This window comes from Schistocerca nitens, chromosome 11 (assembly GCF_023898315.1).
Source record: "Schistocerca nitens isolate TAMUIC-IGC-003100 chromosome 11, iqSchNite1.1, whole genome shotgun sequence".
NCBI classification, from domain to species: Eukaryota; Metazoa; Arthropoda; class Insecta; order Orthoptera; family Acrididae; genus Schistocerca; species Schistocerca nitens.
The window spans coordinates 119,764,709-119,781,398 of NC_064624.1; the positions used below are offsets into that span (position 1 = coordinate 119,764,709).

Below are 16,690 nucleotides of genomic sequence, written 5' to 3' on the forward strand. Positions count from 1 at the left end.
TGTGTACTGATGCAAGGCAATGTGAGATTGTTGGCAGGGTGTACACGCGGACAAAGAAAAAAAAACCTGAAATTTTGCCAGATTTCTCTGTTAAAAATACAATTTTTCCCAGGTAAAAATACTTTTCCTGTGTTAAAAAAAAATCACTCGTTTTGCAAAGATCTTTGATGTGCAACAACATGTGCGCTGCATATTTTCGTGTTACGAAATTATATATTTGAATTCCACCAAACCCAGCACGTTAGTTTCCGAAGCATTGAAATCGAGATTGCTATGTGCTTTTGTAAGCCAATCATAGCTCATGTTACGTGATTTCGCCAGCCGATAATAGCAAATATTCAGAGCCTAAGACACGTGATGTAGTAAAGCAATAGTAACACCACTGTTCAGTAACGCGAACACACAAATAGGAAAAGTTAATGGTTTAAATTAATATACATGGTGTAGTTACAAGAAGAGCTAAGCTTTCAGATATGATATTGGTCTTTTTTGCGTGTGTTACATTTTAATATACATCACAAAAATGTTTTAGTAAAATTTTAAATGACTAGGTGGCTGCCACTCAAAGTGTTAAGCTTTAAATGGGAATCAAACGCTCTGTGATTCAAGAAATTCAAAGCGCATTGGCACATGTAACATAATTCATCCAGCATAAAATGAAATTCACCTCGAAAGTAACGCTTTTCAACCACCATTCCCAATATTTTCGCCCGACCTGTTAGAATTCGTTTCAGCAGTTGTCAGACAGCGCCGGCCAGAGTGGCCGAGCGGTTCTAGGCGCTACAGTCTGAAACCGCGCGACCACTACGATCGCAGGTTCGAATCCTGCCTCGGGCATGGATGTGTGTGATGTCCTTAGGTTAGTTAGCTTTAAGTAGTTCAAAGTTCTAGGGGACTGATGACCTCAGAAGTTAAGTCCCATAGTGCTCAGAGCCATTTTAACCATTTTTGTCAGAGAGCGCCAGAAAACGGCGTTACTGCGCGTGCGCAGCTATGACGATGTAAGTACGAAGCCCACATCTCCGTTCATATAGAGCATTATGAGATCTTACATTACGTCGTAAACGAAACAGGAGGTCATAGGACAGTCCAAGAGCATCGAAATTTCGTAAACCACACTAAAATGCATAAATCGGCTGAAAGTGCATATTCGTATGTCCAGATTCACGAAGAAGTAGGCCCCAACCTGATATTAAGCTTTTCAGTGTAGTTTTCGGGCTCCAAACTTTCTTGAGTACCAGTACCGTATTATCTCAAGTTTGATTCTTTATTATGGCATAATGAATTTAAAGGAGATGGGATCTGGATAAACTGACAGAACCAGAGGTTGTAGAGGGTTTCAGAGATAACATTAGGGAACGATTGACAGGAATGGGGGAAAGAAATACAGTAGAAAAAGAATGGGTACCTATGAGGAATGAAATAGTGAAGGCAGCAGAGGATCAAGTATGTAAAAAGACGAGGGCTAGTAAAAATCCTTGGATAACAGATATTGAATTTAATCGATGAAAGGAGAAAATATAAAAATGCAGTAAATGAAGCAGGCAAAAACGAATACAAACGTCTCAAAAATGAGATCGGCAGGAAGTGCAAAACGGCTAAGCAGGGATGGCTACAGGACAAATATAAGGATGTAGGGGTAAGATGGATACTACCTACAGGAAAATTAAAGAGACTTTTGGAGAAAAGAGAACCACTTGTATGAATATCAAGAGCTCAGATGGTAACCCAGTTCTAAGCAAAGAAGAGAAAGCAGAAAGGTGGAAGGAGTATATAGAGGATCTATACAAGGGCAATGTACTTGAGGACAATATTATGGAAATGGATGTGGATGAAGATGAAATGGGAGATATGATACTGCGTGAAGAGTTTGACAGAGGACTGAAAGACCTAAGTCGAAAGGAAGCCCCGGGAGTAGACAACATTCCATTAGAACTACTGATGGCATTGGGAGAGCCAGTCCTGACAAAACTCTACCATCTGGTGAACAAGATGTATGAGACAGGCTAAATACCCCCAGACTTGAAGAAGAGCATAATAATTCCAATCCCAAAGAAACCAGGTGTTGACAGATGTGAAAATTACCGAACTATCAGTTTAATAAGTCACTGCTGCAAAATACCAACGCGAATTCTTTACAGACGAATGGAAAAACTGGTAGAAGCCGACGTTAGGGAAGATCAGTTTGGATTCCGTAGAAATATGGGAACACGTGAGGCAATACTGACCCTACGACTTATCTTAGAAAATATATTTAAAAAAGGCAAACCTACGTTTCTAGCATTTGTAGACTTAGAGAAAGCTTTTGACAATGTTGACTGGAATACTCTCGTTCAAAATTATGTAGGTGGCAGGGGTAAAATACAGGGAGCGAAAGGCTATTTACAATTTGTATAGAAACCAGATGGCAGTTATTAGAGTCGAGGGACATAAAAGGGAAGGGGTGGTTGGGAAGGGAGTGAGACAGGATTGTAGCCTCTTCCCAATGATATTCAGTCTGTATATTGAGCAAACAGTAAAGAAAACAAAAGGAAAATTCGAAGTAGGTATTAAAATCCATGGAGAAGAAATAAAAACTTTGAGGTTCGCCGATGACATTGTAATTCTGTCAGAGACAGCAAAGGACTTGGAAGAGCAGTTGAACGGAATGGACAGTGTCTTGAAAGGAGGATATAAGATGAACATCAACAAAAGCAAAACGAGGATAATGGAATGTAGTCGAATTAAATCGGGTGATGCTGAGGGTATTAGATTAGGAAAGGAGACGCTCAAATTAGTAAAAGAGCTTTGCTATTTGGGGAGCAAAATAACTTAAGATGGTCGAAGTAGAGAGGATATAAAATGTAGAGGGGCAATGGCAACGAAAGCGTTTCTGAAGAAGAGAAATTTGTTAACATGGAGTATAGATTTAAGTGTCAGGAAGTCGTTTCTGAAAGTATATGTATGGAGTGTAGCCATGTATGGAAGTGAAACGTGGACGATAAATAGTTTAGACAAGAAGAGAATAGAAGCTTTGGAAATGTGGTGTTACAGAAGAATGCTGAAGATTAGATGGGTAGATCTCAGAACAAATGAGGAGGTTTTGAATAGAATTAGGGAGAAGATAAATTTGTGGCACACGTTGACTAGAAGAATTGAAAGGTTGGTAGGACATGTTCTGAGGAATCGAGGGATCACAAATTTAGTGTTGGAGGGCAGCGTGGAGGGTAAAAATCGTAGAGGGAGACCAAGAGATGAATACAGTAAGCAGATTCAGAAGGATGTAGGTTGCAGTAGGTACTGGGAGATGAAGAAGCTTGTACAGGATAGAGTAGCATGGAGAGCTGCATCAAACCAGTCTCAGGACTGAAGACCACAACAACAACAATGACATATGTGCCACAAGATAAAAACGGCAACTGAAATTCGGCAAACTGTAAACACTAGCAAATAGTGTCGAATGAAACACTTCGTTTCAAATAAATTGACTGCCTCTGCGGAAAAGATTAATGGAAGCCAAATTTCTTTAGCAAATCGACAAAAACAACTTGATTTTCCTGCAAGGCAATTAATGCTTGACTGCCAAAAACTTGTAAATAAAATAATATCGGAAAACTGAAACTAACAACGTATTTTAGTCTTTCATAATTATGTGAATGTATTTTGATTCATTTGCTAGCTCCCGGCCACAGAAATACGTTTGTTTTCATTTGACGCGAGAGCTGTGAACGAAGATAGACAGCAAAATCACTAAACGTAAATACGGGTCACGTGGACACTCCCTCCCCCTACCCCCCGCCCCTACCCCGTCCCAGCCCCCGCCACACTACAACTCAGACTGCTCTGCGCATGCGCTAATCTGGCAGTTTGGGCGCGCCACAAAAAATTTTCCCGGTTAGCGTCCGGCTGCTCGTTGCTTCTGGCGGTACAGCTAACAGCTGTACTGACGTAGCCATAAGGGGAAGCAGGTACAGCTCATACGCGACTCAACTGCGCATGCGCAGGAGCCCGCTGGCAACTGCTGAAACGAACCTAATGTAAACCGTTGTGACGTCTCGCGCATCGGAAGCAGCTTGTTGTTATCAAGTAGTGCGTAGTTTTCGTTATCAAAACTTTTTGCTGTTGGCAGACGCTTGTGTGTTGTAAATGGCGCATTTCCTTTGCAACTTAACTTTTATTTTGGTTCTTACCCTCGTTTATGTTTTATTGCTGCAGTATTATTCTGCAGTAGGGGGGGCTAAGGTAAAATTCTTTGTTAGAATATCACTTCTTACCAGTCAAAACTACAAAAATTTAGCTGAAAACTGAAACAATGAGAAATTCCCGGGATTCTGAAAAATTCACGGGTTTTTCCCGGTTTAGCCGGCCGCGGTGGTCTAGCGGTTCTAGGCGCGCAGTCCGGAACCGCGCGACTGCTACGGTCGCAGGTTCGAATCCTGCCTCGGGCATGGATGTATGTGATGTCATTAGGTTAGTTAGGTTTAAGTAGTTCTAAGTTCTAGGGACTGATGACCACAGATGTTAAGTCCCATAGTGCTCAGAGCCATTTTTTCCCGGTTTGCTCCCGAATGAAAACATTCCCGGATTTCCCGATTGTCCCGGAGCGTATATTCAACAATTGTCCGTGCGAAACGAACGAGCTCATCAAAAATGTGCAAGCAGACAACTCTTCCTGATATAAAGGAAAGTCACACACAAAATGCCGTAACTATAAATCACACCTAACAAGGGAACCTCCCCATCGCACCCCCCTCAGATTTAGTTATAAGCTGGCACAGTGGATAGGCCTCTAAAAACTGAACACTGATCAATCGAGAAAGTAGGAAGAAGTTGTGTGGAACTATGAAGAAAATAAGCAAAATATACGAACTGAGTAGTCCATGTGCAAGATAGGCAACATCAAGGAGAATGTGAGGTCAGGAGCGCCGTGGTCCCGTGGTTTTTAGTCGGCACGGTAGCTCAGCGTGTTCGGTCAGAGGGTTAACTGCCCGCTGTAATAAAAAAGCTGAGTGAATGGATCATTAATGAACTTCAACGGCCGTTAGGTGACGTCCGCCACGAACAATTGAAACGAACAATAACGAACAAAATAACAAAAAAAAAAGTGGCCAGCGTGAGCAACTGCGGAAGGAGAGGTTCTTGGTTCAAGTCTTTCCTCGAGTGAAAACGTTTAATTTTCTATTTTCAGAAAATTATTATCTGTCCGTCCGTCCGCTATATTTGCTGGATTCATATTGCCCACGGAATACATCTCACGTATTTAACGCACTCTCGTCCAAAGTAGCGAACAGTCAACTGCCAGCCAGGGAGCCTCGTTAGCAGGAATACTCTCTCTTCCGTGCCGGCCGGTGTGGCCGAGCGGTTCTAGGCGCTTCAGTCCGGAGCCGCGCGACCGCTACGGTCGCAGGTTCGAATCCTGCCTCGGGCATGGATGTGTGTGATGTCCTTAGGTTAGTTAGGTTTAAGTAGTTCTAAGTTGTAGGGGACTGATGACCTCAGAAGTTAAGTCCCATAGTGCTCAGAGCCATTTGAACTCTCTCTTCCGAGCGCTGTAGTCGACTGACGTCGTGTGTTTCGATGTTTATTTAGGTGTAGCGTCCCAATACTGCGGCGCAGTTACTTCGCATCGGACGGACGGACGGACGGATAATAATTGTGTGAAAATAAAAAATTGAACCTCTCACTCGAGGACTTGAACCATGGACCTCTCGTTCCGCAGCTGCTCACGCTAACCACTTTTTTTTTTTTCCAAATCTCATTTTGTTCGGTTTCGTTCGTTGCATCTGCTCGGGGCGGACGTCGTAAGACATCCGTTTAAATTCGTTGTTGGTCGATTAACTCAGTTTATTTATTACAGAGGGCAGCTAACCCTCTGACAGAACACGCTGAGCCACCGTGCCGGCAGGACCACGGCGCTCCTGAGCTCATATTCTCCTTGATGTTGCCTATCTTGCACATGACTACTCAGTTTGTATATTTTGCTTATTTTCTTCAAAAAAAAATGGTTCAAATGGCTCTGAGCACTATGGGACTCAACTGCTGAGGTCATTAGTCCCCTAGAACTTAGAACTAGTTAAACCTAACTAACCTAAGGACATCACAAACATCCATGCCCGAGGCAGGATTCGAACCTGCGACCGTAGCGGTCTTGCGGTTCCAGACTGCAGCGCCTTTAACCGCACGGCCACTTCGGCCGGCTTATTTTCTTCATAGTTCCACACAACTTCTTCCTGTTTTCTCGATTGATCTGTGTTCAGTTTTTCAAGGCCTATCCACTGTGCCAACTTATAACTACATCTGAGGGGGGATGCGATGGGGAGGTTCCCTTGTAAGTATCATTTCTAACGAACTGTTTTTATATCTGGAAACCAAACTAAAATTATAAACATGTTTCACTGCAGACGGTGTTTTAAATACATGGAGCGAAACGCATATGGTGAGGTAAACGCCCATTTTTTAGTAGTTACACAGACGAATTTTAGATACCTTCAACAATCGTGACACAAGTACGCTCACGATGATCACACGGATGAAGGATTTAATGCTCTGAACGCTTAGAGGTGGCTATTATTATCAGAAAAAAGCCTTGAGAATACCGAATCCAGTCGTCCCTGCGAATGTAGCCTGTGGTATGGTAACAATGCCAACGAAAAGAAGACAGTAACGAGTGCGGAGTAATTATTGGTCAAATGTCAACAGTTTGTAAGAAACAATAAAAAAGCACCAATGGCCCTACTATTTCTTGGTTTAATAACCTATCTACATTTTTGCAAACGATAAGAAAACATAATTTACTTCCGGTGCTTCAAAACTAGGAGTGGATTTCCTTCATTGTCGCAATCTCGGAAAGAATGGTGACCTCTGATGTAGAGAAAAAAACGTAAGTTCCGTTACGTAGGTGACACGTTGTTGCAGACAAAATATATTTATTGACCTTATTAAAGACATAATGCACACACGGAGAACAAAACAGCATGAACTAACAATGAACTCACACAAGCAATTGATGAGATTTTAACTGTACTGACTAGGAAATTCGTAAGCTAGCAGAGATAAAATGCGTGTACGGAAAGGCTATTTACAGCTTGTACAGAATCCAGACAGCAATTATAAGAGTCAAAGGTCAGGGAACAGTGGCCGAGATGGAGTGAGATGGGATTGTGGCCTGTGCCTAATGTTATCCAATCTGTACAATGAGCGCGCTGTGAAAGAAATGATGGAGACGTCTGGGAAGGGAATTAAACTTTAGGGAACGCAAATAAAAAACACTGAGGTCCGTCGAATACATTAAATTATGTTAGATAGGGCTATAAACTTGAAAGAACAGCAGAGCGAAGTTGATGTTGTTTTGAAAAGAGTAATGGAATGTGGACGAATAAAATCACGCGACGCTGAAGGAATTAGATTAGGAAATCAGACACTAAAAGTAATGGATTAATACTGGTACCCAGCTAGCAAAATATCTGATGATGGCCGAAGAAGAGAGATTATGAGACTTGAACTGGCAGTAGCAAGAACAATTTTTTCTATAAGACAATAGTGTTTTAATAAAAGTTATGAATATGAATTGATGTGTTTGGCAGTCTTTTCTCAACGTATTTGTCTTGAATGTAGCCTTGCACGGAAGTGAAGTGTTCAGCATATAGAGATCAAACGACAGGGGAATAGAAGCTTTTAAAATGAGACAATGTTGAAGATGAGTAGGTACCGCATCAGATCGGGGAGAAAAATTTATGACATAACTTGACTGAATCGGCTTGGTTTTGCCATATATTTCTTTCGTCCCCGATTACATTCAATAACTTCTCATCTTCAGCATTCTCCTGTAGTGTCACATTTTAAAAGCTTTTCTCTTCTCGGTAGACAAGGCTGACGACTATCACAGGCCCTTTTTACTATCTAAATTGACATCATTCTTTGCAAATGGAAATGTAAAGTAAACAAAGGAATTGAGATAACGAATGAGAAATACCTGAATATACTTTTGTTTGCTGATGACATCGTTACCATTCAAAAGAATGAAATGACCTCCGAAGGTCGGTATACCAGCTGAACGACATTTGCAAGAAGTACAGCTTTAAAATTTCTAGTAAGAAAACAAAAATAGTGGCATTCCGAGGAAAATACCGAGCCAGAACATAAATTGTTTTGGATAATTCAGTTTTAGAACAAGTGTCTCTGATCTCTTACGTATGCTGTGCTATAAGTTTTGATTTGTACCCTGATATTGAAAATAAAATACACAAATTCCAAGCTCTCCTTGGTACCATTAGCAGAACACTGGGCCACGAAAAAAAATGAAAAAAAAATCCTGAGATTGTATAAAGTAATGGTGGTTTCAGTGTTATCCTACGGGGGGTTACCACAAAAAATGAATAAGTAAATAAATAAAATTCAAACAGCCGGGATGAGGTTCCTAAGAAAGACGAAGGGCTGCACAAGAAGACAATTCAAATGGCTCTGAGCACTATGGGACTTAACATCTGAGGATATCGGTCACCTAGACTTAGAACTACTTATTCCTAACTGACTTAAGTATACCACACACATCCATGCCCGAGGCAGCATTCGAACCTGCGACCGTAGCAGCAGCGCGGTTCCGGACTGAAGCGCCTAGAAGAGCTCGGCCACAGCGGCCGGGTGCACAAGAAGATATATGATTAGAAACGAACATATTAGAACCGAATTAAATATTCTCAGTATGAATGAAAAAATTCTGAAATATGGTTAAGGCTGCAAACAACACCTCATGAGAATGCCAGGTCACAGAATTCCTCAGAAGAACCTGAACTACAAGCCGAATGGAAAAAGGAGATTTCGGAAGACACAAAAAAAAAAGGTTCAAATGGCTCTGAGCACTATGGGACTTAACATCTATGGTGATCAGTCGCCCAGAACTTAGAACTACTTAAACCTAACTAACCTAAGGACATCACACAACACCCAGTCATCACGAGGCAGAGAAAATCCCTGACCCCGCCGGGAATCGAACCCGGGAAAGCCGGCCCCGGTGGCCGTGCGGTTCTAGGCGCTCCAGTCCGGAGCCGCGCTGCTGCTACGGTCGCAGGTTCGAATCCTGCCTCGGGCATGGGTGTGTGTGATGTCCTTAGGTTAGTTAGGTTTAAGTAGTTCTAAGTTCTAGGGGACTGATGACCACAGCAGTTGAGTCCCATAGTGCTCAGAGCCATTTTGAACCCGGGAACCCGAGCGTGGGAAGCGAGAACGCTACTGCACGACCACGAGATGCGGACTAGACCTACAAAAAGATGGGATTGATTTTGTTCGTGAGTTTCGAACAGGCAACGGCCTTATCCTTGAAAGGAAGATGATGATGATGAGGATGACTTGACTGAAACAAGTGATCGGTTGATAGGACACATCCAGAGGCATTGAGGAATTGTCAGGTTGGGAAAGGAGGAGGTGTGACGGCTAAAAACTGTGGAAGGAGACCTACGCTAAAATACTGTAACCAGATTCAAATGGATGTACGTTGCGGTATTCAGAGATGAAGAGGGTTGGCCAGGATACTGTTGCGTGGACAGCTGCATCAGACCTGTCTCAGACTGGAGACCACAAAGGCAACAACAACAGCAACAACAACAACAACAACAACAGCGACGACGACGACGACGACAGCAGTACGGTGATGGGCCTACCTTGGCAGTCTCCTTGTCGGACAGCTGGTGACCGAGTCGGGCGTGCAGCGGTTGGTGCTGCGTCGGTCCAGACTCCAGGTGGCTGTCCTGGAGCCTCTCGTTCTCGCGGGCAGCCGCGAAGCTCGCCTGCCAACACAGAAAAACACAAGACCTCAGTCCCAACGTGGCCAGTTCTGCAGTAAGCATAAAGCTACAACAGACTTCGGGTACACGTCTGCTGAAATACACTGAAGAGCAAAACAAACTGGTACACCTGGCTAAGGTCGTGCAGCGCCCCCGCGAGCACGCACGAGTGCATCAGCATGACGTGGCATGGACTCGACTGATGTCTGAAGTAGTGCTGGAGGGAATCGACACCATGAATCCTGCAGGTCTGTCAGTAAAACCGTAAGAGTAGGAGGGGGTGGAGATCTCTTCTGAACAGCGCATTGCAAGGCATCCCAGACATGCTCAATAATATTGTCAGGGGAGTTTGGTGGCCAGCGGAAGTGTTTAAACTCAGAAGAGTGTTCCTGGAGCCACTTCGTAGCAGTTTTGGACATGTGGGGTGTCGCATTGTCCTGCTGGAATTGCCCAAGTCCGCCGGAACGCACAGTGGACATGAATGGATGCAGGTGATCAGACAGGATGCTTACTTATGTGACTCCTGTCAGAGTCGTATCCAGACGTATCAGGGGTCCCATATCGCTCCAACTGCACACGCCCCACACCATTACAGAGCCTCCACCAGCTTGAACAGTCCTCTCCTGACTTGCAGGGTCCATGGATTCATGAGGTTGTCTTCATGCCCGTACACGTCCATCCGCTCGATAGAATTTGATACGAGACTCGTCCGACCAGGCAACATGTTTCCAGCCATCAACAGTCCAATGTTGGTGTTGACGGGCCCAGGCGAGGCGTAAACCTTTGTGTCGTCCAGTCATGAAGACTACACGAGTGAGCCTTCGGCTCCGAAAGCCAATATCGACGATGTTTCGTTGGATGGTTCGCACGCTGACACTTGCTGATGGCCCAGCATTAGAATCTGCAGGAATTTGCGGAATGCTTGCACTTGTGTCACGTTTCTCTTCTGCCATCGTTGGTCCTGTTCTTACAGGATCTTTTTCCAGCCGCAGCGATGTCGGGGATTTGATCTTTTACTGAATTCCTGACATTCACGGTCCGCTCGTGAAATGGTCGTACGATAAAATCCCCACTTCATCGCTACCTCAGAGATGCTGTGTCCTATCGCTCGTGCTCCGACTATAACACCACGTTCAAACTCACTTAAATGTTGACATTTCTGCCATTGTAGCAGCAGTAACCGATCTACCAGTCCGCCAGACACTTGTCTAATATAGGCGTTGTCGACCGCAGCGCCGTATTCTGCCTGTTTACAGATCTCTATATTGGAAGACGCATGCCTATACCAGTTTCTTTGGGGCTTCAATGTATTAAGGATCAAGTAGGATATTTGGTAAACCGATTACAACGGCTGACACTTTTAAAGACTGTACCGGAAACTTAGAACGACGGCTCTAATGCAACATTATTTTCGCTGATGGCAGCAGCCACGTGGCACATTAGAAGCGTCCCGGTTCCGAATTCGAATCCAGGATTACTCACGTGGAGAAGTGCTCTTGCTACTAACAAGGGAACCTCCCCATCGCATCCCCCTCAGATTTAGTTGGCACAGTGGATAGGCCTTGAAAAACTGAACACAGATCAATTGAGAAAACAGGAAGAAGTCGTGTGGGACTGTGAAAAAAATAAGCAAAATATACAAACTGAATAGTTCAAGGGAAGACAGGCAACGTCAAGGACACTGGAAACGCAGGAGCGCCGTGGTCTCGTGGTAACGTGAGCAGCTGCGGAACGAAAGGTCCTTGGTTCAAATCTTCCATCGAGTGAAAAGTTTAATTTTTTGTTTTCAGTTTATGTGACAAACTCTTGTGTTTTCATCACTTTTTTGGTAGTGATTATCACATCCACAAGAAAACCTAAATCGGGCAAGGTAGAAGAATCTTTTTACCCATTCGCCAAGTGTACAAGTTAGGTGGGTCGACAACATATTCCTGTCATGTGACGCACATGCCGTCACCAGTGTCGTATAGAATATATCAGACGTGTTTTCCTGTGGAGGAATCGGTTGACCTATGACCTTGCGATCAAATGTTTTCGGTTCCCATTGGAGAGGCACGTCCTTTCTTCTACTAATCGAACGGTTTTGCGGTGCGGTCGCAAAACACAGACGCTAAACTTATTACAGTGAACAGAGACGTCAATGAACGAACGGACAGATCATAACTTTGCGAAAATAAAAAAGTAAACTTTTCACTCGAGGGAAGACTTGAACCAAGGATCTCTCGTTCCGCAGCTGCTCACGCTAACCACGGGACCACGGCGCTCCTGAGCTCACACTATCCTAGATGTTGCCTATCTTGCACACTGACTACTCAGTTTGTATATTTTGCTTATTTTTTTCATAGTTCCACACAACTTCTTCCTGTTTTCTCGATTCATCTGTGTTCAGTTTTTGAAGGCCTATCCACTGTGCCAACTTATAACTAAATCTGAGGGGGGTCCGATGGGGAGGTTCCCTTGTAAGCTATCCAGGCGCGACTGATAACCAGTTTCTGGCGCTTGCGGTCCACAGTGAAGGACATCATCTTAACGCCGTCGATTGTAATATTGGTTGGTTGATTGGGGGGGGGGGGGGCAAACAGCGAGGTTATCGTTCTTATCGCATTAGGGAAGGAAGTCGGCTGTGCCCTTTCAAACGAACCATACCGGCATTTGCCCGAAGAGATTTAGGGAAGTCACGGAAAACCTCAATCAGGAAGGCCGGACGCGGGATTGAACCGTCGTCCTCCCGAATGTGAGTCCAGTGTGCTAACCACTGCGCCACCTCGGGTTGTAATGTTTTATTAGGCAGTTGACGAATGCAATTTTGGCACTAGCCCACCATAAAGTGATTAAACCAGAGCGTTAGCATATGTAAAAAATATTGGGTCTTCACAAGGTGCTGATGGCACGAGAGATAACTGTTGGATAAGGTTTTTACTTAAAGGTCAAATCATGATTCGAATCAGGCTTTCTTGAAACAGACTAGAGTTTCTCCATTCTTGTGTAATGATTTGATATTTCTGATTTATGCTAAGTCAATACTTTAAGCACTTCTTGATCTTACATCCTTGGTATTACGTTCTCGGTAGTACCTTCCGGAAATTACATTACGGAAATTACGTTTCAGATATTACTTACTTTCTGGAATTTGCCTTTCAGAAGTTACTTTCCGAAAATCACGTTCTGGAAATTATTTACCAGAAATTACGTTCTGGAAATTATAATTTGGTAAGTCCCTCCCAAAAATTATCGTCTAGATATCACCTTTTATAGCCTATTTTGAGGACATTATCTTCAAACTATTACCTTGCAAGTAAGCTGCCCTGAATTTCATTAATTGAGTGCAAGCGTTAGTATTTTTGTGTTGATTGAAGGACGTTCCCTCCCTCTATACCGCTATGTCAAGCAAGGAAACCAAGGTATACGTCTTGAGAAGGAAGTGTTTGGTTGCAAAGTTTATTTATTTATTTTGTTCAGAAGGTAATATGTTGAAGGTAATGTCCGAAAGTAATTTCCATAACGTAATACCTAGAAAGTAAGTTGTGGGAGGTAGCTTTTAGAAGGTAGTTCCAGATAATTTTTAGGGGTAACTCCTAGCAGGTAAGTACCAGAAGGTAAGTTGCAGAATGTAATTTTCGGAAGGTAATATGTGGAAGGTAATGTTGGCAACGTAATTTTGGGAAGGTGTTATTCAGAAGGTAATTTTCGATAGGTGGTGTCCAGAAAGTAACTTTCAGAGATCACGCCAAGCATCTTCAGAAAATTATTTGCAGGAGGTAATTTTCGCAAGATAAAGCCCAGAAGAAAATTTTTGGAGGGTAAGTTCCAAAATGAAATTTCTGAAAGGTAATTTCTGTAAATTAACGTGCAGAAGTTGATGCCTGGAAAGGAATTTTCAGAAGGCAATTTCTAGGCGGTGACATTCAGTAGGTAGGTAATTTCTGGAAACTACTTTCGAAACGTAAATCTCAGAAAAAAATTTTGGGAAGGTAAGTTCCAAAAGGTAATTTTTGAAAGGTAATTTCTGGAAATGTCTGGAAAGCAATTTTCAGAAGATAATGTCTAGAAGGTGACATTTAGTAGGTAGGTAATTTCTGGAATCAATTTTCGCAAGGTAAAGCCCAGAAGAAAATTTCTGGAAGGTAAGTTCCAAAAGGCAATTTCTGAAAGGTAATTTCTGGAAAGTAACATGCAGAAGGTGATGTCTGGCTGGAAAGGAATTTTCGGGAGAGGATTTCTAGAAGGCACCATTTAGTAGGCAGGTAATTTCTGGAAACAATTTTCCAGAAGGTAATTTTTAAAAACTAATACCTAAACTTAATTAGCAGTAGGCAAGGCCCTGGCCTGTGCTGTCCAGCCACCCTTCCTTCGGCCCCCGACACAGTACAGCGCCTGCCTAGCCCAGCCCGTCGCCTGCTCACCTTCTTGCTCTTGGCCTGCGCGTGCCTCCAGTCGGACAGCCCCCTGCCCGCCTTGTCCACGGCGGCCTCCACAGACTTGCGGATGCGGTGCTGCGCCTCGCTCAGCTGCCGCAGCGGCTTCACCACCTCCTCACCCAGAGACGCCGCCAGCGCCCTGCAACAACAACATCAGCAACATCAGACAACGCTACACACACCACACTGTCTCATCAAAGTACCACATCATATGTACGAGGCACTCAGTGTAATGGCATACAAGGTCAATGTGCGTAGCAGACAAACTCGTGCACAGATATTGCTGTTGTCAATCAGAATGCTTGAATGTTCGAATGTATGTGAAATCTTATGGGACTTAACTGCTAAGGTCATCAGTCCCTAAGCTTACACACTACTTAACCTAAATTATCCTAAGGACCAACACACACACACCCATGCCCAAGGGAGGACTCGAACCTCCGCTGGGACCTGCCAATCAGACTTCCGTTCGTTAGAGTGCTGGCGCAAGCTGGCGCCACCACACTAGTCGGCAAAGATGCAGCGCGAAGATCGATTATTAGGCGCCAGATCAAGCGCGCCTACGACAAGAGACCCCAGAGACACACCCGCAAGCAACATGCCGCCAGCGCCCTCTCGACGGCGTGTATTTACGCCGCCGCCGCAGACCGGACAGACTCACTGACTCAATCATCCCAGTTGGCGCCTGTCAATATACACTCCTGGAAATGGAAATAAGAACACATTGACACCGGTGTGTCAGACCCACCATACTTGCTCCGGACACTGCGAGAGGGCTGTACAAGCAATGATCACACGCACGGCACAGCGGACACACCAGGAACCGCGGTGTTGGCCGTCGAATGGCGCTAGCTGCGCAGCATTTGTGCACCGCCGCCGTCAGTGTCAGCCAGTTTGCCGTGGCATACGGAGCTCCATCGCAGTCTTTAACACTGGTAGCATGCCGCGACAGCGTGGACGTGAACCGTATGTGCAGTTGACAGACTTTGAGCGAGGGCGTATAGTGGGCATGCGGGAGGCCGGGTGGACGTACCGCCGAATTGCTCAACACGTGGGGCGTGAGGTCTCCACAGTACATCGATGTTGTCGCCAGTGGTCGGCGGAAGGTGCACGTGCCCGTCGACCTGGGACCGGACCGCAGCGACGCACGGATGCACGCCAAGACCGTAGGATCCTACGCAGTGCCGTAGGGGACCGCACCGCCACTTCCCAGCAAATTAGGGACACTGTTGCTCCTGGGGTATCGGCGAGGACCATTCGCAACCGTCTCCGTGAAGCTGGGCTACGGTCCCGCACACCGTTAGGCCGTCTTCCGCTCACGCCCCAACATCGTGCAGCCCGCCTCCAGTGGTGTCGCGACAGGCGTGAATGGAGGGACGAATGGAGACGTGTCGTCTTCAGCGATGAGAGTCGCTTCTGCCTTGGTGCCAATGATGGTCGTATGCGAGTTTGGCGCCGTGCAGGTGAGCGCCACAATCAGGACTGCATACGACCGAGGCACACAGGGCCAACACCCGGCATCATAGTGTGGGGAGCGATCTCCTACACTGGCCGTACACCACTGGTGATCGTCGAGGGGACACTGAATAGTGCACGGTACATCCAAACCGTCATCGAACCCATCGTTCTACCATTCTTAGACCGGCAGGGGAACTTGCTGTTCCAACAGGACAATGCACGTCCGCATGTATCCCGTGCCACCCAACGTGCTCTAGAAGGTGTAAGTCAACTACCCTGGCCAGCAAGATCTCCGGATCTGTCCCCCACTGAGCATGTTTGGGACTGGATGAAGCGTCGTCTCACGCGGTCTGCACGTCCGGCACGAACGCTGGTCCAACTGAGGCGCCAGGTGGAAATGGCATGGCAAGCCGTTCCACAGGACTACATCCAGCATCTCTACGATCGTCTCCATGGGAGAATAGCAGCCTGCATTGCTGCGAAAGGTGGATATACACTGTACTAGTGCCGACATTGTGCATGCTCTGTTGCCTGTGTCTATGTGCCTGTGGTTCTGTCAGTGTGATCATGTGATGTATCTGACCCCAGGAATGTGTCAATAAAGTTTCCCCTTCCTGGGACAATGAATTCACGGTGTTCTTATTTCAATTTCCAGGAGTGTATTTCTGAGCAGATTCAGTTAATGTCGGCGACTATGACAGTACGTAGCAACCAGATTAGTGACCATAGCAGGATTACCGATATTGTGTCCAGGAGCTGACGAGCGTGTACCACAACACATGGACTCTATTCCAGTTAAGTAAATGTTCATGTAAATACAGAACCATATGAATCCAATGTGCATGTGTGTTGTACAAAGAGGACAACATCCTCTCCCTTGCTTCCTTGCGATACAAGACTCTACCTTTAGGGCAACTGTAGAACTGAACAGTGGTCCAGCACAAGAATGGCACTGACAGACAGTAGCCCATTTTTGATTGTAGTTAGTAGTTGCATTTTCCAGGCGGGATAGTGAGTAACTACACCACTGGCCATTAAAATTGCTATACCAAGATG

General features: G+C 45.0%; 1 protein-coding gene across 2 annotated transcripts in view; it reads right to left on the bottom strand.

The window, feature by feature from the left end:
• LOC126213229 (nostrin) overlaps positions 1-16,690 on the bottom strand; it is an 817,565-nt gene that overhangs the window by 94,961 nt on the left and 705,914 nt on the right. For both annotated transcript variants that reach the window (XM_049940878.1, XM_049940879.1), the window contains 2 exons: positions 14,162-14,315; positions 9,636-9,761 (listed from right to left, as the gene is read on the bottom strand). In XM_049940878.1, the coding sequence (XP_049796835.1) occupies positions 9,636-9,761; positions 14,162-14,315 (280 nt within the window). The remainder of the gene's footprint in view (positions 1-9,635; positions 9,762-14,161; positions 14,316-16,690) is intronic.